The sequence below is a fragment of the Macaca fascicularis genome, chromosome 7 (genome assembly GCF_037993035.2).
Source record: "Macaca fascicularis isolate 582-1 chromosome 7, T2T-MFA8v1.1".
In the NCBI taxonomy this organism is placed as follows: domain Eukaryota; kingdom Metazoa; phylum Chordata; class Mammalia; order Primates; family Cercopithecidae; genus Macaca; species Macaca fascicularis.
In genome coordinates, this window is record NC_088381.1 from 39,227,873 (window position 1) to 39,253,193 (window position 25,321).

A 25,321-nucleotide genomic window follows, 5' to 3' on the forward strand; every position below is an offset into this window, starting at 1 on the left:
GTCTTTGATTCCCCTTTCTCAGGATGTTTTAATGAGTTTGGCCAAAGCTGTTGCCAATGCAGCTGCCATGTTGGTACTAAAGGCAAAGAATGTTGCCCAAGTGGCCGAAGATACTGTCCTACAGAACAGGGTAATTGCCGCTGCCACCCAGTGTGCCCTCTCCACCTCCCAGCTTGTGGCATGTGCCAAGGTAAGCCAGCTGGCGCCCCAGCCCTTTCTATGCAGTATCACCTGCTGTTATCTGCCTCCAGGCATTTGGTGGGTAGCAGGGGTGGAATTTTTTCAAATAGTCTAAGCTTTAGAACTTCTTTCAAGTATCTTAAGTGATGATGGGATTTTAGCATAAGTGGTCTGATTCTGCTTTTATCATTTGTTCTTTGCCCAAGTCCTCAGGCCTTTGGTACTTTTCACTAGTTCATTTCTATATGCAAATTGCTGTGTCTCCCCTTTGGACTTCTCAGTGCATCTTACACCTGCACAAAAATAGTTCTTGCCTTGTGTGGTACAGCATTATAAATGGGTTCAGAAATAAGCCCCAGAGTTTATGGGAACCCTTTGTAGGCTGCACAGTGTCCGAGTGGGGATGTTAATTGTTGCCAGGGTATACACACTCTGTGTGTCATACATCCCCTCATTACATCTCCCCAGTAATGCTGCAAGCAGGATTAAGTACCATTATCTCTAGTTCACTGATGAGGAATCTGAGGCCCTTAGATGTTAGTAGGTTAAGGCCACAGAAGTAGTAAGTGGCAGAACTAGAGTAACAACTCAGGTCTGTCTGCCTCCAAATACCTTTCCCCTCCACTTCATGTGTCCTCTCGGTGATGATGCATCAGAAGATGGGAAATGTCCGTTTCTGGACTTGATGGCCTGTCATGTTGTGTAGATCTGTGATCTGGCTCAGCTTGCCATCGAGAGCCTATGGTAAGATTTGCAGCATTGTCTCCCTCAAGCTTTCCTTGTCCACACTGCTAGAATTTACAAGGAACTGACAGAACCCCCCTGTTCATTAAAGGACTATGAGGCAGAGTTTCAGGTGTTTCTGGGAATAGAAATAGAATTCTGTTAGGTAGTCTTTGTATCCCAACTCAAAAGACTCAATTCAAAGGATCCTAAAAGGAAGGAGGTATAATTGGGAAATCTCAAGAATTTCTCTCTATGGAAGTAGGGCAGTAGTATGGACTGTCACGTGTGACTAATGACATTATAAATCAGCGGGACATGTCAAATCACAAGGATGAAGTAGAATAGCAGAGTGTGTGAGACTGAAGCAATGGTTTCATTGAATGAAACGATCCTGTAAGTAAGAAACCGAGCAATGGTCCTGTGAGTAAGAAACCGAGGCCCAGAGCAGGAAGGGCCTTGATGGGACTGTGGGGGCACATGGAGAGGGACCAGGATTCAACCGCAGTGCCCACAACCTGTTCCTGTCTCGCTTCAGGTTGTGAGCCCCACTATCAGCTCCCCTGTGTGCCAGGAGCAGCTGATTGAAGCAGGGAAGCTGGTGGACCGCTCAGTGGAGAACTGTGTCCGTGCCTGCCAGGCGGCCACCACCGACAGTGAGCTCCTGAAGCAGGTCAGCGCAGCGGCCAGCGTGGTCAGCCAGGCCCTCCATGATCTCCTTCAGCATGTGCGGCAGTTTGCCAGCCGAGGCGAGCCCATTGGCCGCTACGACCAGGCCACCGACACCATCATGTGTGTCACTGAGAGCATCTTCAGCTCCATGGGTGATGCTGGTAAGGCACTGTGCTGTGGGTGGGTGGATGGGTGGGTTTTGGTGTTCCTGATGGTGGTGCTCACCCACAGGGAAGGTGAAGGCTGCCTGGATAACTGGCAAGGGCAAGTTCTCATCGGTCTCAAAGACTTCCCCACTGAAGCTCGGAAAAAGACACAAGACTCTTCCATAGCCATGCTTACAGACTTAAACAGAGTTCACCGGGTTTTTGTTGTGATGGTTAGATTTTGTTATTTTGTTAGATTCGGGGCGGATCCTTTGTTCTGTGAATGCACATGTTGGGTATGGTATGGCAAAGTTGGAGCAGCCACAGAAGGAAAGAAGATCAAGGCTTGGAATTCAGTTTGTTGTACTTGCGTGTCCCCTGGAGGGGTCAGCGCCTGCCACACAGGGTCATGGGAGAGCACCAGGGTGGTCAGGAGGGAGAAGACAGGAGCAAGGGGAGGGCCTAGACCATGGCCTTTATTGGAACTTCTTGGGAAATGCAGGGCAGGGTAAACAATTTAGGATTGGCTAGTTTAAATAATTTTGGCAGGCTCTAAATTATGGAGGTGGTGGCTAGTTACCTGGGACCTGGCCCCAGGATGATCCAGGCAGAGGAACAGTGTCTCCTGAGTGTCTGGGCCAGTTAGAGGAGGAATAGCTCTGGATTGGTTAGTTTGCATATCAAAGACATGTTCCCTGCTGAGCCTCTGCAGTCTCTAAATTGTCCAGCCCTTAGAGGACAGTTTGTCTCCAGCAGAAAGGTGTTTTCAGATTCCAAAGCATCATACATAATATGCAGTCAGTTTAAAAACATATACAATACACCTTTTTATAATCTATTGAAAAGGAAGTCTCCCCAAACCCAGCTCACAGAAATTCATAACCTTTTCACTTTATATATCTTAACGACTTTTTCTTTTCTTTTTTTTTCTTTTCTTTTTTTTGAGGTGGAATCTCACTCTGTTGCCCAGGCTGGAGTATAGTGGCACAATCTTGGCTCAGTGCAACCTCCACCTCCCAGGTTCGAGAGATACTCCTGCCTCAGCCTCCCAAGTAGCTGGGATTACAGGCATCTGCCACCACGCCCGGCTAATTTTTGTATTTTTAGTAGAGATGGGGCTTCACCATGTTGGCCAGGCTGGTCTTGAACTCCTGACCTCGGGTGATCTGCCCGCCTCAGCCTCCCGAAGTGCTGGGATTACAGGGGTGAGCCACCGTGCCCAGCCTGGACTTCTTTCATGTCCACCTGTGTGTTAATCTTTTTAGTGGCAGCATAGTATTCTATTTTTGTAGGCATCATAATTTAACCAGTGATCTTTTAATGGACATTTAGTTTTTTTGTTTGTTAGTTTGTTTTGCTTTTACAAAAACACTACAATAAGCATTCTTGTAAAAATGGTTTACTTTTCTAATGTAGGGTAAATTCCTATTAATGGAGGTGCTGGGCTGGTAGGTAAATTTTTATTTTAAATGTGTCTAAGAAATTTTTCTCCAGAAAGGACCCACAATTTGCAACCCAACTAGTAATCTGTAAGAGATCTATTTTTGAGCTTCCTTGACAGCATAGAACAATACCTTATAGCGAGTTTTGTTTTTTTAAAAAGAAAATTGTCTTGTGTTCTTCTGTATCCGTAAATAATTTAACAAGATAGGAATGCCTCACACATTTGAATTTGTTGTTGTTGTTTGTTTGTTTTTGATAATCCTTTTATTTTGAAATACTTTTAAATTTGCAAAAAAGTTGCAGAGGAAATAAGGAGAGTTCCCATATACCTTTCCCAGTTTCTCCATTTTTGACGGCTTCCCTAAAAGATAGCACATTTGTCAAAACCAGGAAATTAGCATTGGTACTTTACTAACTAAACTACAGACATTATTCAGATTTCATCAGTTTTTCTGCTGATGTCCTTTAACCGTCTCGGGATCCAGTCTAGGATACCACTTAAGCACATTTTTACTTGAGTAAAAACTTTCTTCTTCCCCCTTTTTGTTACAGTGCTTCAGCATTCTTTTCAGATGGCTTTTGCTAGAGGAAGAAATCCCTTACATTTGAATCGTGCTAGTTTTTAATGTTGGTTGTTATACTCCTCCTACTTCCAAAAGGAAATTAAAATAGATTTCAGTAAAATCACAGGGACAATAAGACCAAAGAATAATGCAAGATCAAAATCAGTGCTGGGAAAAAAAGGATGAGCAAAGAGAAAATTGGCAGGGAAAACTCCAGGCCAAGGCAAGTCATAGCATTTGAGCATGAAGCTGGGGTCTGTGCTTCTATTAGCAAAGGCCAAGTGGCACACATTGAGTGGATTGTGTAATATCCCTCATCTGGTGCTAGGTAGCCTACACATTAATACAGAATTTAAAAATAATTTTGTTCTGTGCCAGTTCTTCAAAAAGTTTATTATAGAGGCTTTTGTGTAAGTGGTTTTCAAAGTGAAGAAAGCAGTGTTTTCTAAATAAGTGTTTACTAATGCTAAATCCACTTAATTTTGTTCCCTGCCCTCTCTTTATAAAGTGTTCCTCTTTGGTTCCTTCTGTTCTCTTCATGCCTCATAGTGAAAGGCTGAACCTGGATGTGTTTGGCGAGTATCATCCTGGCAGCCGCAGGGAATATTTTCATTTTGGGTTCTAATTTGGATGCATTGCTTAGGAGTAGAGCATGGAGGTTCCGTTTTTTTGCTCCCACTTATTAGAAGAGTAGAGACAAGACTCTACTGGCTCCTGAGGTTTTACTGACCTTTGAAAAGCAGGCAAACTGACCACATCTTCTATGCCGTCCTCTAGGTGAAATGGTGCGCCAGGCGCGGGTCCTGGCCCAAGCCACATCAGACCTCGTTAATGCCATGAGGTCAGATGCAGAAGCCGAAATCGACATGGAGAATTCGAAGAAGCTCCTGGCAGCAGCAAAACTCTTAGCCGACTCCACTGCTCGCATGGTGGAAGCTGCAAAGGTACTGGATTTGTTTGTATGAAAAGTGAACACTATTAAGTGTTAGCATTTGGAAGGTACCTTCCAGATGGGGGATGTTCAGCCAAGTGTGCATTTTTGTTTGCTTAAAACATATGTGGCTTGTAACATCTAACCCTGTTCTTGTGGCAAAGGAGGTGATGGAACATCTGAATGAAATGCTTCAGGGGAGTGGTACTGACTCAGCCGTAGCAGCAAAGTGCCCTCTTTAGGGAGGCCTCTTTTTCCATTTGGTCATCACTGTGTTGGCTTCATTGAACGTGGTGACTAATTTAAACCTGAGATTTTTCAGTAGCAAATTCACCTAAACCTGTTCTCTTCCTCAACGCCTTAATGTTACTTTGCCCTCCATTTGACTTCTCAACTAAACTTCTAGCAAGATTTTGCACAGTAGACTATTTCCTACGTTACCGTTCTTTAAATCCCCATCACAGTTTTAAATATTATAAAAGGATGAGGAGTTAAGTGTTAGCTTTGTGCTTTTTCACAGCTATGCTATGGCATAATGCTTACAAAACCTAGTGATTGGGAACCTGGGGTCTGATACATAGCCCCCTATGAAACATATTAAAATTCACATGCCTCTGTTTCATCCTCAAAGATCCTGATTCACAAGGTCACTGGTAGGACTCTGTGTGTGTGTGTGTGTGTGTGTGCGTGCGCGCGCCCGCGCGTGTGCCCGCACGTGTGCGTGTTTAAGTTTTGCAGGGTATTCCGATGTGCATCTCTAGGTGAGAACTGTTTTAAATGAATAAGGCTATATTTTTCTGGGTTTTTTATTGTGTACCTAGCACACATTTCTTGTAGAATTAATAGAACATGCAGATAAATGTGAAAAAAGAAAATGAAATTCACCTTCAAATTCCTGCCCTTAAAATAATATTTTAAATGTATTTCTATGCATATAAGATTCATTAAGGTCAGGCATGGTGGCTCGTGCCTATAATCCCAGAACTTTTGGGAGGTCAAGACGGGAGGATCACCTGAGGTCAGGAGCTGGAGACCAACCTGGCCAACATGGTGAAACCCCGTCTCTAATAAAAATACAAAAAATTAACAGGGGGTGGTGGTGTGCACCTATTATAATCCCAGCTACTCGGGACGCTGAGGCAGGAGAAAATTGTTTGAACCCAGGAGGTGGAGGTTGCAGTGAGCCAAGATTGCATCACTGCACTCCAGCCCGGGCAACAAGAGCAAACCTGCGTCTCAAAAAAAAAAAATAGATTCATTAAGTGTTTCCACATCTTATCTCATCTCCCTGGCTTCCGGGAATTGGTATCTCAACCTAATATGTGCATTACTTCACTTAAAATATATTGTGGGCTGGGCATGGTGGCACACACCTGTAATCCCAGCACTTTGGGAGGCCAAAGTGGGTGGATTACCTGAGGTCGGGAGTTTAAGACCAGTCTGACCAACATGGCGAAACCCTGTCTCTACTAAAAATACAAAAATTAGCCAGGCTTGGTGGCACATACCTGTAATCCCAGTTACTAGGGAGGCTGAGGCAGGAGAATTGCTTGAACCTGGGAGCCGGAGGTTGCAGTGAGCCGAGATAGTGCATTCCAGCTGCATTCCAGCCCAGATGACGCTGCAAGACTCCGTCTCAAAAAAAAAAAAAAGTATTATGATACATAGCCATGTAGAGGACCTCTCCTGACTGAACTGGCATTCATGTTACCTGAGGACTGAGAGTTCTTAGAGACACCTCGTGGGTAGCGGTGAAGCAGAGACCCAGGGAGGGGCAGCATCTGAGCTGCCTTCCCTTGTCTCCTAATCCGCGTTTCAGCCAATAAGCTCTGCTTTTAACCCCCTTCTTGAAGCTATACATACATCATATATGTATATATGATATGTATATGCTGTGTGTGTGTGTGTGTATGTATTGGGTTTTATGTAGTAGTTGAATTTTTTTTAAAAGGTTTTACTAGTTTACCTCACCTCTCTCAGTCTACACATAGCTATTTGAGGCAATCTTACGTTCACAAAAAATTACTTGCTAGGTTGGAAAGAACTGTAGGGTAGATCTAGTCCATTCCTTATTTTACAAATGAAAAAAATTAAAACTCAAAAAGATGAATGCTAATGCCACCTAAGCAGTATTGAGCCAGGCCAGTGTGCACGTTTCGTTTTTTTTTGTTTTTGTTTTTGTTTTTTTTGAGATGGAGTCTCGCTCTGTCACCCATGCTGGAATGCAGTGGCACAGTCTTGGCTCACTGCAAGCTCCGCCTCCCGAGTTCACACCATTCTCCTGCCTCAGCCTCCCGAGTAGCTGGGACAGGCACCTGCCACCATGCCCGGCTAATTTTTTGTGTTTTTAGTAGAGACGGGGTTTCACTGTATTAGCCAGGATGGTCTCGATCTCCTGACCTCTTGATCCACCCGCCTCAGCCTCCCAAAGTGCTGGGATTACAGGCATGAGCCCACGCCCGGCCATGTTTTGTTTCTTGATGTGACTGTTTACCAGGCCAATTCACTGCATTTACCAAGTTACCAAAAACTCATTTCTTCTAAGTATTCATGTGATTTTGGTTATTTATATTAAATGGGACAATGTTAAGTGTTTCTGTAAATTCTTTCAGCTTTTAGTTAAAAGTTTTCATTTTGTCTTTGTAGCAATATTTTAATTTGCTGAATTTTGTTGAAAGCTAAAGAACACGCAAAGGTTAGACTTCCAAGGATTATATTTAATGTGCAGAAAAAATATATTTCATGATTAGAAACTAAGATTTCAGGCCAAGATTAGTACCCCATATCTGATACATATTCATCATAAAAAAAGACATTGCTGAGCAAGGACCCAAAGCATCCATATCAGTGTGAAGTGCAGAAATGCTGGTTTCCAGCTGCTCAAAATAAATAAAATTAAGACTGATGTGCATGTGAGACATATATAAAGGAGTGGCTTAGAAAATACCTGAAGACCAGAGAAAAAAACAAAATAACTTCCATAAACCTGCAAAAGAAACCAAAAGTAGCCCAAACAATCCTTTTGCATGTGAAATACAGAAATAAAAATTTTTCAGTGCTAGAAACACAAAATCAAGATTATGAGAGTGGTTAAGGTTTGAAAGAATAGGAGATTCTATTCAAGAGGGTTGCCAAAATAATTCTGCCACAGCTGTTAAAACTAGTCCATCCTGTATGCATTGCTATAACTTTTATAAATAGCTCAAAGAAATCGGTTCTTATAAATTGGTAAGTTTAGCAAATTGGCCACTTGGAAATCTAGACTTTTAGGAAATTGATTTTCGATAAATCAGTGTGCTGTTATCTACTGTTCTCCCTGCCTCGAGAGCAAATATTATTGCCTGAAAGCGTTCATAGGAAGAAACTCATTGATCTATAGACATCAAGCACAGTTACAAAGCATTCAGGCCCTGGTGAGGGAAATCTTGATGGCTGCTGTTATTGTTGGTGGGAGAGGAAGGCTGGATGTGCGGTGAGCATTTGTTGAATTATTGTAGAGTTAAAATGATATCCTTTCTCTACATTACCATTAGCCTTCCCCTGCTTCAGAATCCCACCCATCTAAATAAAATCCACTTAGGTTTCTAAGACATGTTCAACTAAAAGCAACAAAGTAAAAGGGCTGTGGGGCTGGACAAAGAATGCATGACTGACTGTGCACATTGCCTTCCTCTTTTTCTGTCGGGTTGAGGGCATTACCTTTCTCTCATTAATTCAGTACTTTTGGGTACCATCTCGACTTTACACTAGACTTTCCAACTCTGTCTCTCTAGGAATGTGATTTCTGGGCATGGTCTATGTTTCACAAAATTTCCTTGGAATCTTTTTAATGGCATTCCTGAGCCCTCCCTCCATCCTTCCCCGTCTTCCGTCTGTCACCGCCTGAGTTGATACTGGACTCTTACCCCTTCACATTTACCTGTGCCACAGGGTATTTCAGGAGTGACATGAAGACGTGTCATTACTATGTCATGCCATTACTATGTCATGCCAATGAAAAATCTTTTAAACCATGGGTTTCTGACCACAGGTTAATCTGTATGGACAACCAAGGCAGTGTTCTCAAGTGTTTAATTATTACTTTGGATTTCTAACTGCTTAGCCACGCAGTTTTGAAACATCCCCTGGTAGGTATTTTTTGTTGCATGAGGAAACATCTTCATCATAAAGATATTGCTTGCAGCATTCGACTATCCTTCCAAATGCTTTCTGTTACAAAGAAAAAACAATACTGAAGGCATGAATTCAGTGATGTCTCCCGCTGGACCACTTGAAATCTTTATTTTCACCTTTGCAGGGGGCTGCAGCCAACCCGGAGAATGAGGACCAGCAGCAAAGGCTGAGAGAAGCTGCAGAAGGCCTCCGGGTAGCAACCAACGCAGCTGCCCAGAATGCTATTAAGAAAAAAATTGTCAACCGACTAGAGGTCAGGAAAGAGGCTGGCTTCCTGGGATGCCCATCTTAAATTGCAAAGAGTTATTTGAAAAGATAGTTGAATTAACAAGGTGTTGCCCATATAAAGAAAGCCAAGTCAAGGTTGTTTGACTTCAAACATCATTGTTTGAAGGTTTGAGTACTATAAAAGCATTGACTCCATTGGGAAAAGTTGCTTCTGTAAGCTCGAATCCTTTCTAACGTTCAAGAATAGAATTTAGATTCTTTTCAGGAGGAACCGGATTATTTTTTTTCTAGCATTAAAGGATATACACATTCAAGAAGGATCTTTTGCTGAAAATATTTATATTCTGTTAGAGTCAGTGACTTTGTCAGGACTTCCCATAGGAAATATGAACTTCGGAGATTAGGCTTGGGTGGAGAGGTATAGAAGGGAGTGAAATATATTTGTTATTTTTTGAAGTAATTATTCTGAAAAAGAAAGTTAAAATAGTAATAGGCACAAACTATGTTTAAAAAAAAAAGTTTATCCTACAAATGCACACAGGAGAACCTTACACTGAAATTTGAGAGTTTGGAAGCTGAGACCTTTGCCTGTGTGCTGGGAAGTCCCTCCATATGCAGTCTGCTATATTCTGGAAGAAAAGTAACGTTGTTGTTCTTGGAAAAAGACGAGGATAAACCCAATTAAGTGCCCTTGTGGGAAAGTCTCAGCATTTTGGAACTAAGGCTTTTGAGTACTGAGAGAGCACCAGCACTTGTGCTTGACACAGAACCATCTATGCTGCTTGTGGAAGATTTTTTTTCCAAAAACATTTAGACTTGGTGCAGCTTGTCAGTGTCATTATGATCTTGGGATCATCCCTTTTGTTTTTGCGAAAGACAAATGAACTTTAAAGCTTGAGCTTTCAAGCATGCCTGTGTTTGTCACTTGTCTCAGAGGATGTCAACACAAGGAAGATAGTGTGTTGTGAGATTAGGGTCATCACTGGTTTTAAAAGACAAAGCCTGCTCTTGGGAGTTCTTTTAGAGCAACAAACCTATCCTGACTCTGTGGTGGAAGTGACCTGTACAACATGCATGTGTGTTGCATACGCAGACCCTGACTCATCTATCACTCATCTGCAGGTTGCAGCCAAGCAGGCCGCAGCAGCAGCCACACAGACCATTGCCGCCTCCCAGAATGCAGCTGTTTCCAACAAGAACCCTGCGGCCCAGCAGCAGCTGGTTCAGAGTTGCAAGGTGAGGTTCCAGTGCACAGAGAGCCAGATCAGCTGCAGATGACCCTGATAACGTTAGAACGCCAAGTCCCCTGATAATTCAGTAAAGACAGATTATCCAAGCTTCTAATCCAATTTGTCCCAGTTCCCATGTTCTAGGTGTATACACGTCTGGTTTTTGTCCATTAAGTGGATGGCCTGTGTTTGGAAGGAAAGTATGATTTTCTCCCAGCATTGTCTTACTTTTGCCCACAGTTTTCTTTTCAAGAGACTGAACCAAAGAGGATCAATGACGAGGCCATTTTAGGGCTCTGAAATAGGAAGGAAGTGTTGAGTTTCCAGAGTGGCCTTTCTTTGAGAGGCAGGACTTTGAATTCAGCCTTGCTCCCTGGAGCAGGGTTGATTTCCTGCTTTCTAGTAATTGCACCTCAAGGATTTATTTCATCCCGTCTAGCCTCTGTGACTTTGTGCTTTGGTGCTTTTTGCTGTTGCCCTTATGTCTCTATTCTTCTGACACCTGGGCCTTGATGCTAAGTTGAGTCCAGTTTACTACAAAAGGGACAGTAAACACCCTTGTTGGTTTCTCCAAGAGCCCAGGGAGTTGACTTCCCCAGGGCTCCTCTGAATTGTGGCAGACACAAAATCCAGTTGCAGAGCCACTGCCCACATGTGGGTGGCACGTCTGGCTGGTATGTCTTAGAAGTATTTGCAGCTAGCCGTGGTAGCTGGCTGGGAGGCATACCTGTCTGTGCTGGGGTTATGAGAGCCAACTGCACCCTCTCTCCTCCTTCAAATCTCTGCCAAATGATTCACATTTGTGAGGGGTGCCACTGCTCCCACTTCAGAAATGGCTTTACTTCTGATAGAGCCCTCTATTCCTGAATCTGGGTTCTCTGAGGCCAGCCCTGCTGCTGTTGTGGACTGAATGCACTCCAGGAAGAAAAGCCTCAGTGACATAGTAGGGTCCTGGGCTGGTGTCCTTCGGTCCTGTGTGGATAGCGAAGGGGTCTTGCTGAGAGTGAGGGCATCTGCTGTGGGGGAGTTTGCTTCCTTTGGGTCCTCAGTTCAGCTGCTAGCAGGGGTGAAAACTTCCTTCTCTGGGAGCATGTGCAGCTCACATGCAGGGACATGCCACCAGATGAGTGAGACCTCTCGCCCCTCTTCTGCAGAGAGACTGAAGATACTAGGTGTCGAGTGTCACTACCAGGAAATGAAAGGATTGAGATGAAGAGGGGAGAGTGGAGCAAATGACTAGAACTAGCAGAACTAGCAGTCCTAAAGGGGGCCTAAAATTCCTTGGAAACATTTTTTTAACCTGTGCTGGAGCAGTCCTAGAAAAATATGTTCCCAGGCCAGTATGCCCTGGGCACCTTTATCTGCGGTGATAGCCACAGTGCTGTGGCCTCTGAGAGCCTCGTTAAGCAGAGAAGGACGTGTGGGCACAGAAAGGAAGTGTGGACAGAACACAGAGAAAGTAAAAGGCTCGTCTCCCAAGATACCGTAGGAGCCCGTTACTGTACAGCAGCCCTGCCTCACAGAATGCTGTGCCTCTCTCCTTTCTCCTGGCTTTGGGCTGTCCAGCTTGAGAATGAGAAGTCCTTCTTAGAGAAAGAGGGGCCATGACAACACAAAGGCTGATGCACAGAATGCGTGCTTGCAAAGAAAGAAGCCAAAGCACTTACATGCACGGGTATCCAAGTATTTCCCTCACCTTCTGAACATGGGGCCATATGACTTCAGTTTACCACCGGTGAATCGTGTAGATCCTTTGATTCTAGGTTTGCAATGGCAATGAGCCAGATGGTGTGAGTTGCAGCTAAGGAACTTCTTTTAGGCCTCATCATAGACAATCATCTTCGAAGGAATGCATTGAGACCTCCAGTACCACAGGGTAGAGTGTGTGTAGAGAAAATGCCCAGAAAATGGGATTCAGTGTTGGTAAGAACCCAGCTGGCTTAATGTGCAGTGTCATTCCGAGGCCTGGGGCTGGTGTCCCCTGGGAGTGGATGGCACATCCAAAAAGTGCTCTTGAGTCATGTTTTAGCTTCTTTGGATGATCCCACCATTCTAGCCATGCTGTTTTCATTTCCTTGCCTTCTGCAGGCAGTGGCTGATCACATCCCTCAACTGGTCCAGGGAGTGAGGGGGAGCCAAGCTCAAACCGAAGACCTGAGTGCCCAGCTGGCTCTCATCATCTCCAGCCAGAACTTCCTCCAGGTAACAGGGCCGTGGTCACCTTGGGCTCACTCACAGCCCTCGTCTGGGCAGGGGCTGCCCTTTAAGGAGAGGAGTTAATGAATTCCACAGCCTCAGCTAAGTCTTTGCAGTAGGCAGGGCTTGAAGGCCTCTTCTTTACCTTTTCAGTTTCAGGAGAGGTGGGTTCAGCTTGGCAAAGCAAAATGCTGATATGCAGGGAAATTGCCCTGGGGAGATGGCATATGATCCATTTTCCTCAGGATTATCATATGTATTTCTCTTCAAAGAGAAGAAAGCATGTAAAAAGTTGCAGGTTGTGATGAACAGCTTAGGAATAGGTATTGCTTTAGGTTTTTGTTTGCAGAGATCCTAATGTCATTATTCATGGACTGGGGAAAGAAGTGTGAAGTGCATCTTCTCCAGAGATGTGATCGTTCTCTGTGGCAATTGTACAGTTAGTATTGTCAGTCTCTTTGGGGTGAAGAAGGGTAGATTCATTTTAAGGAAAATAAAATAAACAAAAATACTAAGTTGCAGAAAAATTCCCCTTTATGTGCTTCTTATATTCAAATGTCTCTACTTTATCAGCACTTTTTCTCAACTTAAAAGCAGTTGATATGATGAGGTGGGTCAGTTCCGCTCCCTTTCTAGTTCAACCGATAGTTGTAGGACCCAGCGATACATCTGTTTGGTTCATTTTTCAAGTTGTATAACTCTAATATGCAGAAATAAAACGTGAAAGGTTTGATGTATCTCCTCATACTTTACATACATATGCAACACAGGTATGTATGTGTGTGTATGTGTGTATATACTCTTTTAAATTGGTATTCATTGTATATAGGCCCTTTTGCAACAGATTATTCAAAATCATAAACACTCATATGTTAGACGAAAAACACAAAAGGGCCTATATACAATTAACTTTTCTCTCATCATTGGACGTACAGGTTTTCAATTTTTTGCCGTCGTGAGTAACGTGATAAAAATCTTTATGTGCTCAAGTCTTTGTTCTCTTCTTGAACTCCTAGAGAGATGATTGCAAATAGCTTATTTTTATCTTTGGGACACTGCAAATTATGACGTGGACAAGGCATTTCTCTCTTCATTTGAGAGGGGAGAGAGCCTGGAGCCAGTTGTGGGTGCTGTCTCCACCCTGGCAAGAGTGTAGGGCATTAAGACAGAGCCGTGTAGACGTGTTCCTGGTTCTACTCTGTCTCTGCCCTTGTTTTCCCTTTTTCTTTTGTTCTTTTAACTTTGCTATTATAGATAGATCTTTACAAGAAAAAGGGAAGGTTGAAAATAAATAGAAATTGAATTGACAGATCGAAAAGTTTGTACATTTTAAACTTCATGTTATAAAACTGCTGTTCCAGGAGGTTGAACAACTCTAAATTTACAACTTAGCAGTAATATGGAGCGTGCTTTTAAATACATCTTTTATGACATTGGGGATTCAGGTTTTAAGAAAACATGTATGTTTTCGCCAGTTTGCTCTGTAAAACTATTTTTGTTTGGTTTTGCATTTCTCTGATACTCACAATGTTAAACACTTTTCATAAGTTTCAGTTATTTTTTATTGTGCAAAATTATCTTTTTATGCTTTTTGTATACTCATGGTAGCTTTTTAAATATTATTTAAATATTAAAAATATTAACTTTTGTCCTTAATATTTATGATCTGGCACTTGTTGCAACTTTTCTAAGTATAGTTTTATAGCATATATATTAAAAGTCTTAAAAGTATGTATACTCTTTGATCCAGAAATTTTACTTTTAAAAGTTTACACAAAAAAATTATAAATGTCTACAGATTTAGCTGCAAAGCTGTTTATCATACCATTGTTTATTAAATTGGAAAAAATGGAAACGTGCCCAACAACAGAGAATTGAGAAATGGCAATAGATGCATATACTGGAATATTGTATAGCTGTTTAAAAGGTAGGATGTGTGAGACAAGGAGATTGTGAAATAGAGTCAACAGTATGATCTTACTTTTGAAAATATATGTACATGCACATAGGTATCCATTCACTGGCGACATTATTTTGCTTTGTGAGATGCGAGGTCATGTTAGCTGTTTTATTTATCTGTCTTCGTTTTCCTAAGCAGTCTTTTGGGAGTATGTGTGACTCAGAATGAAGAGCTATTCTGAGAAATACAGTGAAACCTATTTGATAAGGAACTCTCTTTGAAATCTGTTTTAAATGAGAATTTCAAGCCACTATTCTAATTTTGCCTTTTCTACCCTCCATGACACCTCCCTTTTTCTTTTTTTAAACATTCCTAGAATGTACTGCCCTAGAGTATCTGGCTTGAGGTGGCAGTTTGGGAGTAGGGGACGAGTTGTTTAATATTCCTTTTTTTTTTAGGACAAAATCAGTTCTGACTGCTGTGGAGATATCGCTGCTTGGGTCTCTCCTCTCTACCTCTTGCTGCCCAGGAGCCGTCTTACTTTCTTTTCATCTCTCTATAGCCTGGAAGCAAGATGGTGTCCTCTGCCAAAGCCGCAGTGCCCACCGTGAGTGACCAGGCCGCAGCCATGCAGCTGAGCCAGTGTGCCAAGAACCTGGCCACCAGCTTGGCGGAGCTGCGTACCGCCTCGCAGAAGGCAAGTGGAGCATGTCACAGGGGTTAGCTTGTCAGGAAGGGAACTGGGGTGGCATGGGTGCCACCCAGGGCCTGAACACTGCTGAACCTATTTCTTGGCAGAGTTGTCCGTTCCACTTGCATGACTGTTAAAGATGCCCCTGGGGGTTGGCTTTTATTGCATTAAGCCACTATCTCCCAGACTTACTATTCACTTTTTGGTTTCAGATGCCTTTCGTTGAAGTATCTTGAGTTGCATACTTCCTCCTCCTCCTCCCATATCCTGGGACAAGCAGTGGTCCATTTTTCACAGTCTTAGGGGAGAATGGTAGCCATCAGTGTCTCAGTGCCAGCTAAATTGTGGTCCAGAATAAGTGATCATATATTCCAGGTGTCATCTTGTGAACTTAATAACAAATTATATAGGCAGAAAATCTATTTTGAAGGGTCATCTTTGTTATCTTTTTTGCCCTGCAATGTTTTCACATCTTACATGGAAGCATTCACCTTAACAAGGTCCTAAGGAGAACAGAGTTGAGGACTGAAAGAATTTCTGTCTCTGGAGCATATTAATTACCAAAGGGCCTCATTTACTACTCATGTTTGATGTGGTATTAGCATCAAGTTCTAGCATGAATTCACTTTTCTTCATTGTAGCAATCCCTTTATAGAAACAAGCAGCCTCATAAATTGGTGAGAGAAGAAGGTAGAAGCTGACTTGAATTCTTAATATGAGGAGTATGCTACACTGCCAAATAAAAATATCCAGAGCTTTAGACTATATCCAATAAAAAAGTTATTTTGACCTATGTTTCTCAAAGAGAGCTCCTGGTACTGTCTACACTGGAATCACCTGGGGATGCTTATTAGACTGCACATCCCTGGGCCTCGCCTCTGAGAAACCAGATTAGAATTTCTGGTCATAGAGCCTGAACATCCGCATTTTCACAAGCTGCTTTGCTGAGTCTGAGACACACACCAACATTGAACCACACTGCTCCAGAGCAGTGATCCCTAAAGTGAGACTCAAGCAAGACTGTCCATTGGGTACAGGAAGACACTGTGAAAACTTGTACATATATATGTGTGTGTGTGCGTGTGTGTATATATATGTTTTGTTTTGTTTTGTTTTTTGGAGACAGGGTCTTGCCCTGTTGCCCAGACTGGAGTGCAGTGGTGCAATCATGTCTCACTGTAACCTCGATCTGCTGAACTTAAGCAGTCTCCCACCTCAGCCACTTGAGTAGCTGGACCACTGTCATGTGCCACCACATTTGATTAATTTTTTTTGTTTGTGTTTTTTTTATTTTTAGAGATGAGATTTCATCATCTTTCCCATGCTGGTCTCGAACTCCTGAGCTCAAGTGATCCTCCCACCTAAGCCTCCCAAAGTGTTAGAATTACAGGCATGAGCCACTGCACCCAGCAGTATTTTTTAATATGTAGCATAAGGATTAAGAGTGCAGGCTCTAATCCCAGCACTTTGGGAGGCCGAGGTGGGTGGATTGCTTGAGTCCAGAAGTTCAAGACCAGCCTGATCAACATGGTGAAACCCCATCTCTACTAAAAATACAAAAATTAGCCGGGTGTGGTGGTGCATGCCTGTAGTTCCAGCTACTTAGGAGGCTGAGGCATGAGAATCACTTGAACCCAGGAGACAAAGGTTGCAGTGTGCCAAGACCATGCCACTGCACTCCAGCCTGGGCAACAGAGTGAGACTCTGTCCCCCCCCCCCCCCCCAAAAAAAAAAAAGAAAAAAAAGAGTGCAGGCTCTGGAATCAGACTGTCGTTGACTAATTTTGTGACTTAGACAAGTTAGTTAACCTCTCTGTGCCTCAGTTTCCTTCTTGAGTAATACTGGCACAGAAATCAATTGGTATTTATTTCTGCTGTTATTACTATTATCTAAAAATGGAAAGAAATGAAAATGTACCAGTATTTAGTGTACTAATCAATAATTACATGTTTATATAATTATATGTGCATGCGTATATGGAGGGATGGAATCAAAGCATTTGGAGATCAGTATTATAGATGACCAAGAGATAAAGTAGTTTTCATAAATCACTAAGGAAAAAATAGTTTGTAATCTTCGGTACAGAAAAGTAATGATTTATAATCTGGAAATTTGTAAAGAGAAGCGATAAAGTTGACATAGACTTGCCCCCAGAGTCCTGCGTGGGTTCATTTGTTCATTCAGTGCATTTTTCCATGCCTCTCTGTATACGCATGGCTGTGCTAGGTGCCCTACCTCTAGAAGTCAGCCACAGTGAAAATAAATGATCCACTGAGTCTAAGAGGCCAGTGCATTTCAGATAAGGGTCACTTCTGGAACACTTACTATATCTAGTTATCAGACATACATAATTGGTGGTTTAAGGAAGTTAAGAGTAAGGTTCTAACTGAGGATGATTTTGTTCTTAAAAATACTTGCTTTCCTTGCTCCTCCTCCTGGATTTGGAGAATCACTGGGTATATCCAGAAAGGCATTTTATAAGTTGCAAAAGTGTTGGGGACACTTTTCCGAAGCATACTGGGTACACATATTCCCAACTCTGTTGACAGGCCCATGAAGCCTGTGGTCCGATGGAAATCGATTCAGCTCTGAATACTGTGCAGACGCTTAAGAATGAACTGCAGGATGCCAAGATGGCGGCCGTGGAGAGCCAGCTGAAGCCACTTCCAGGCGAAACGGTGAGCTGTTAGAGCCAGCTGGGGTGCAGGTGTACCTTTTGTTATGATGTTAAATTATTTGTTGTTAGGGTGTTTGCTAAATGTCGCAGCATGTCGAGAAGTTTCTAACCCTGTGGCCTTTTTCTGTAAAGAATGCCCAGGGCAGCTGGAGGAACTAGGTTTGGAGTTAGGAGTGCTGGCTTCTACACTCAGCTGTATCATCAACTAGCTCTGCACACGTTTCATATCTCCTCTGTGTCTCAAGTATTTTATCTACAAAATGGGTAGCAATGAGGCTATCATGATACACATAGAAAAGATTATCAACAATCATTTAAAAAAAAACATTTACTTAATGCAAAGCACTAGGATGGACGACGACAAAGTGCGTCCATACAGGAAAGCCATACTGCAAATGGAATAATGGCCCTAGAGACCTACTGTGGTCGTATTACCACACCTCCTCATGCTTATGTCAGAGTTTTGTTGGCTAAAACTTTACCAGTCCTCCTCATTTGTATGTACTTTCTCACATGACTGAACATTGCTAGTAAAATACCACCATGTATTAAGCATCTGTGAAGCACTGTACACACACAGTCTAGTTTATCGTGATAGTAACTTTCATGAACAAGTTTTATTAACCCTGTTTGCAGGTGAGAAACGCAGAGGCACAGTTTGTCACTGTTTTGTCCAGTGTTATCTGCCAGTTAGGAGCAGAACCACAGTTTGAATTTGATTCAAAGCAGAACCAGATTTGCAGGACTCTAAAACCTGTGCTTTTGAGAGCTTCTGGCTCTTTGAATGAACTGAAGACTTTTAGAATGTAAAGGAAACTTCAGGAGCATCTAATGTACCATAGAACAATGCCTGGTACATAGAAAGCACTCAGAAAATGTGTGTTAAATCAAGTTCCCCTAATTGTACAAAAGAAGAAACTCAGGTTCAGAGAGGTTAAGTCATTTAACTTAGGCCACCCAGTTAATGACAGAGTTGGGATTGCCTCCCGGGCCCACAGCTTTGCAAAGTAGTCCGGAAGTCTCTTTGCAAAGTCCTATACCCCAGGGAGTGCAAGAGAGACTGGCATGACATGTAATTCCACCTTTACATAGAGCATAGACCAGTCAGTTAGAATGCAGGAAAACATCATGAATGTTTAAAGAAATTGCTCTAATAAAGTCTGTATTGTGTCATAACATATTGTTTGCTATAATAGACCAGGCTCTATTTTTATTGGAAAGCACTGCCTCTCCTGGAAAACATGTTGCAAGGTTTAAAATGCATTTGTTCTCTGCTGCCTTTTTGTACTCTCGCAGTATACCTAGAAATTCTCTTCCAAAACCTCATCTAGTAATCAAATAATTGTCCATATACTAGGCCTTTACTGACTTCGTTCCCTGAATTTTTTATTCAGTTTACAAAGCAAAGTAACATGCTGTTCATGGGAAGCAAGCACTGTGCCCATTTTCATAATCTCATTTACCACTCCAACCCTCTATTTCTATTGCATTTCCTTTCAGTTGGAACTCCTCAAAGTATAATGATCAAATTGAACAATGTTAATGGTCTCACATGCCAGGAAGGTGGTGCAGCTGGATGTCTGCCCACTTCCTGCCCAGCCATAATTAATTCTCGCTAAGGATTTGTTGCAGACTTTCTAAATTAGCTTCTAAAGGCATAATACTAATAGCTACCATTTGTTGAGAGCTTACATTAATTCTCTGAAAACCTGAGCCTAGATATTATGATTTCCTCAGGAAACTGAGGCTTGGAGAGGCTCAGTAATTTACTCAATCTCATGCTAGTAATTGGGAGGGGAGGGAGCAGGGGGCAGGGATTTGCACCCAGATTTGTTTGTTCTAAAGCTCGGGCTTCTTCTCCTGTACCACCCTGCTGCATCTTAGTGCCATTGGTGGGAAAGAGCTAGGGCTCAAAGTTTGATCTGCATGACTTTTCTAAATTATGCTAAGACCTCAGCAGACGTTCTTTTCCTCCTTGAAAATTCTTATAGCTGGAAAAATGTGCTCAGGACCTGGGAAGCACATCCAAGGCAGTGGGCTCCTCCATGGCACAGCTGCTGACCTGTGCTGCTCAAGGCAACGAACACTACACAGGTGAGACCCACGCTCTTCATGCCTCTGTAGTCAGCTGCAGACCACTGGGCGTAGCGGGGGAGGAGAAGGAGAACGTTCATTCCTTGGACAATACACGTGCCATTTTTCCCCCAGCAGTTCACCATGTATTTTTCAAGCACCATGTGCTCATTACTGGGCTTGATACTAAGCACACAAAGACTAATAAAATATGATTCCCTCAAACTATTTATGGATTGCCCCCATGAGACTATAAAGAAGTAGTAATTATAGACTTCCAGGTCTATCTGTGAGTCCAGGAATCCCACTAAAGTAAAGGCATACAAAAGGCTAAAGAGGGTAAGAGATGACGACAAATAAGATGTCAATGGAGTGTGTGAAAATGGAAGCAGACAGACGCGTGGTAACAGGTAGAGGCGAGTGAACAGAAACCTGAGGGGTAGGGAAACCAGCAAGGAGGCAAGCTGATTTGTGCTGCAGAACCCTGGGGGGTGAGGCGGTATTGAGTATTGGTGATGCCGGGTGCCCTGAAGGTAAGAGACTCCTTCAACAGGAGTCTGTGTAAGGAACAGATTGTGTAATCGTCAACTCTAAGAAAAGCAGAAAAGTTATACAATAAGGAAATGTTATTGTGGTAGGAAGTCTATACATACCTCAAATTTTAAAACCAAGAGGTTTCAGTATGGGCACATGTCTTAAAAATATATACGGAAGGAAAGCTTAAGGAATTGAGTGGCTCTAGGAGGAGGGACGAAGAGGGGAGGAGTGGATTTTGGATCATTGCTTTTGTTACACAGTAACACTGCCTGACTTTTTGAAATATGCATTATTAAAGTATAATATATGCACAGAAAACAGCATAAATCCTAAATGGATACCTTCATAAGGTCTCACAAATTGAAAACACCCAAGAAGCCACTAGCAAGATGGAGGAATCAAACATCTTCAGCCTCCCACATGCTCCTTTGTGCCCCCTCCCAATCACTGTATCCCCGCTCTCCTTCCCCAGAGGTAAACACTCACGGCGCTTAACAGCATAGATTAATTTTGCCTGTTTTGGAGCTGTAAGTAAATGGAATAATATAATATGTGCCCTTGATGTCTAGCTGCTTTTTCATAGCACTGTTTGTGAGACTCATCTGTGGTACACAGAGTGGTTATTTCCATTATCTCTATGGTATTACATTACATAAATATAGCTGTTCTTTATACTGTTGTTGGGCATTTGGGTTGTTTCCAAAAGACACTGCCAGAAACAAGTCCAGTCCACATTGTTTAGGGAAGATAGTAAGCATTTCCTAGCTGTGTACCTAGGAGTGGATTTCCTAGGTGAGAGGCTCCCCATGTGTTCAGTACATTTCTTTCAGCAGCATATGGAAGCTCCAGTAGTTTTGTATCCTTGTCACCACTTTGTGTCATCAGTCTTTTAATTTTAGCCCTTTTGGTTTGTGTGTGATAGTATCACATTATGATTTTAATTTGCATTTCCCTGATGAACAACGCCATCAGGGACCTTTTTATAGGTTTATTGGTCATTTTGTGAAGTGTGTTTGTGTGTTTTGCCCGTTGTTTGAAAATTGGGTTATTGTCTTTTCCTCATTTATAGGAGTTCTTTGGTACTTACATGTATTGCTTGTATATTGTGATTTGCATTTGTATTCTGTTAAAGTGCCTTTTAATGAACAAAAGTTTTTATTTTAATATATTCCAATTTACACTTTTTTTCTTTATGGTTAGTACTTTTTGTGTCCTATTTTAAAACTTTTGCCTAAGATCATGCAGATGTTCTCCTCTGTCATATCCTAGAGCTTCACTGTTTGATTTTCATGTTTAGAACTTTGAACTATCTGGAATGAGTTTTGTTTATGTGCAGTAGGGTTCATTTAATTGTTTTTCCACATGGATATCCATTTAACCCAGCATCACTCATTGAAAAGGCTACTTTTTCCCAATGATCTTTAGTGCCACTCTGTTGTAACGTAAGTGAACATATAAGTTTGGATCAGTCTGTGGTATTTGTTCTTTTCCATTGATTTAATTACCTATTCTTATATTAGTACTACGCTTCCCTAATTGCTATCCTGCAGTTTTATACTAAGTCTTAATGTTTGGTAATGCACATCCTCCATCTTTGTTGGTTTTCCTCAGGTTAGTATTGACTATTCTTGGCCTTTTCCATTTCCACATAAATTCTAGAATCAGCTTGTCAATTTCTACAGAATAATAATAAAAAATACTGTTTTCTTAAACCAGTGTTTTTAAACCACTATTGGGATAACATTGAATCAGTTTTGGGAGAATTGATGTCTTTATATCATTGAGTCTTCTAATCTGTGAATATCCATTTATTTAGGTCTTCTTTTCTCTCAGTGCCGTTTTATGGTTTTCTGCATAGAAGTCTCTGTTTTGGTTAATGTGTGCATGACATATCTTTTTTCATTCTTTTACTTTCAGTTTTTCTTCATGCTTATATTTAATGGGTTGGGTATCCACTGAGTTTGTCATTGTTCTTTGGGGAGGGCAGAGAGTATTTGGTGGTGTAACAATCTTTTTCTTTCAATTGGAGTATTTTGTCTATTTATAGATAGTGTAATTACTGATATGTTGGAGTTCGAGTCTTATCATCTTAATATTTGTTTTTTCTGTGCCTACCTGTGGTAAGTTCCTTTTTTTCCCCTTTGCTTGCCTCCTTTCAGATTCATATACATTTTCTAAATTCTATTTCCTTCCTCTTGATTAGCTTGTTAGTTGTACATTCATTTACTATTCTTTTATGATTTCTTTAAATCTAAGTTACTCTGTTTACCTCTTCCTGCATAGTGCAAGAATCTTGGGACATGTTAACTTCATTTACCTTTCTTTCAATTATTGTTGTCTTTTTTTTTTTTTTTTTTTTTTTTGAGATAGAGTCTCATGCCATCACCAGGCTGGAGTACAGTGGTGCGATCTCAGCTCACTGCAACCTCCACCTCCCAGGTTCAAGCAATTCTCCTGCCTCAGCCTCCCGAATGGCTGGGACTACAGGTGTGTGCCACCACACCCAGCTGATTTTTGTATATTTAGTAGTGGTGGGGTTTCCCCATGTTTGCCAGGATGGTCTTGATCTCTTGACCTCATGATCCGCCCGCCTTGGCCTCCCAAAGTGCTGGAATTACAGGCGTGAGCCACCGTGCCCAGCCGTATGTTTTAATTCTAGGTATATTTTCATCTCTGCAATACAGTCTCAGTATTGTTCCAGATAATCCTTATTCATTTGGATTTCCTCCCATAGTTGCCCTTTCCATCACCCTTCATTCCTTCTGCATCTCCAGGGGTTTTCATTAGGGATCATTTCTCTTATACCTGAAGAACTCCCTTCATTATTTTCTTTAGTCTTAATCTACAGGTGACAAATTCTCTCCATTTTGATTTGTCTAAAGATGCTTTTGTTTAGCTTTTATTTTGAGTGGATAATATAACTTATTATAAAATTTTAGATTGGCAGTTGTTTTCTTCCAGCACTTTGGAGATGTTATTCTGTTGTCGCTGGCTTCCTTTATTTCTGTTGTGAAGTTAGCTATAAAGGTAATGTGGTTTTATTTTTCCCGTTTCCTTGCTTTTTGAGTTTTCTTAGTTTTTGGTTTTCCAGCAGTGTGCCTGGGGGAGTTTTCCTGCATATTTATCCTTCTTTGGGTTGTAAGTACTCCTTGAAAATGGAATTTGTTGTCCTCTGCCAGTTTTTAAAAAATCAACCTTTGTTTCTTGAAATATTGCTTCTGTCCCATTTCCTTTTTCTTATGTTATGTTATGTGTTTTCTACATCTTCTGTACCCTTTTCTTTTTCATCATTTTTCTTTCATGCTTTATTCTCAATATTTGCTTTTGATTTATCTTCCAGTTCACTTTTCCTCTCTTTAGCGGTGTCTATTTTGCTTTCAACTCCTTCAATTGAGATTTTAATTGTAAGTATCATATTTTTCAGTTTTAGAATATCCATTTGATTATTTACTTATAGTTTGCGTCTCTGCTGAAATTCTGTATGTTATCTAATTTCTTCAACATATTTATCACAGTTATTTAAAGTTGAAATCTGGTATCCTGATATCTGGATAGCCTGTGCCTGTTTTTGTTGTCAGGGTTTTTTTCCCCCTACTCTTGGTATTTCAGCCATTGGTCTTGTCTCCTGGTGTTTTCATGTTCTTTTTTTGTTTGTTTGTTTGTTTGTTTGTTTGCTTGTTTTCCTTCAAGACTGAACGTTGCTATTTTAAATTGTAGGGATAGTTTGAGGCTCTGAATTACGTTTTTTTCCCTACATAGAATTACTGTTTTCTCCTGACAACTGATTAAGATAAGGACAGATCACAATAAAAATGCAGGAACTGAGCTGATTGGAAATTGTGTGGTCTGTTTCCAGTTTACCTTTGAGGGTGTAGCCCTTGCGTGTCCTATTGGAAAGGGTTGCTATTTACCAGAGCCATTCTGTTTCTTGGGCTCAGAACTATGCTTTTTCTCTTCCTAGCCCATGAGACTTCAGGAAACTTTACTCAGCTTCTCAGCTTCTTGGCAACAGGTTACAAATTAGGAAATGCCTTTAGAGAAAAAGCAGCCCTAAGTATTGGACTCAGTCCTTCTTTTCAAGATCTTGGCCTTCCTTACCTTGGGGCATTGGTATTTCTCCAGTGCCTTCAAATAAATGTTTTATGTATGTTTTCCAGAGTTTCTATGTGGGAAGGCTGTTTACAGTAAGTTATTCTGCCATCACTACAAGCAAAATCCTCTTTGATTTGTAAAAACTGTATACATTTATTACTTTGAAAATAAAAATTTTAAAGAGCACAATAGGAACACAAAGTTAGTACAGCATGTATAGTACCTGCAATAATAAGAACATAAAATTTGATCCCAATGGGAGGATAGGGGAAATTTTCAGAGCAGAATTGACACCTAGCGAGGGCTTTGTGTATTGTTTAGGACTCCTTTAGCATTCTAGGAGAAGGAAAAGTAGGATAAAATTCTTAGAAAATCATAGGGTAATATGAGAGATTTAAATTTCAGAAATTTCCACACTTTCCCTAAATCTTGCCAGCTGTTGTGTAGATGATGAAATGCATATTTAGAGAAAAGACTACTTTACAGGTTGCGTCATCTCATACTGATAACACCCAGAAAGATATGCTGTCTAGTTGGTGTTGAAAAACAGCCTAGAAGTAGCCCCATTTAATTTTGGCAGGCATTGGAAGGCAGTTGCATAAGTGAGCACTGCATGTATGATCCTTAAAGATGAGAGAAAGAAGGCTGATGGAAGGAACTGAAGATGGTGAAAGTAATAGGCAAAGAGGAAGTGAGAAGTAAGAGGATAAGGCTGAAAAGTTAGGCCAGGGTCAGATTCTAAAGGGCCTCATAAACTTAAATAAATGGGTTAGACTTTAACTGAAGAATATGTGAACATGTTTTTCAGCTGTGGACACAGTTCAGATTGCTTTTTGTATAGGTTGCCCTTCCTCCCATGTGTAGAAT

General features: G+C 41.5%; 1 protein-coding gene across 23 annotated transcripts in view; it reads left to right on the plus strand.

The window, feature by feature from the left end:
- The window catches only part of TLN2 (talin 2), a 457,700-nt gene that overhangs the window by 320,517 nt on the left and 111,862 nt on the right, over positions 1–25,321 (plus strand). For all 23 annotated transcript variants that reach the window (XM_073995950.1, XM_045395572.2, XM_045395576.2 and 20 more), the window contains 9 exons: positions 23–190; positions 1,442–1,736; positions 4,505–4,671; positions 8,956–9,084; positions 10,182–10,295; positions 12,377–12,490; positions 14,947–15,081; positions 17,625–17,753; positions 19,744–19,846. In XM_073995950.1, the coding sequence (XP_073852051.1) occupies positions 23–190; positions 1,442–1,736; positions 4,505–4,671; positions 8,956–9,084; positions 10,182–10,295; positions 12,377–12,490; positions 14,947–15,081; positions 17,625–17,753; positions 19,744–19,846 (1,354 nt within the window). The remainder of the gene's footprint in view (positions 1–22; positions 191–1,441; positions 1,737–4,504; positions 4,672–8,955; positions 9,085–10,181; positions 10,296–12,376; positions 12,491–14,946; positions 15,082–17,624; positions 17,754–19,743; positions 19,847–25,321) is intronic.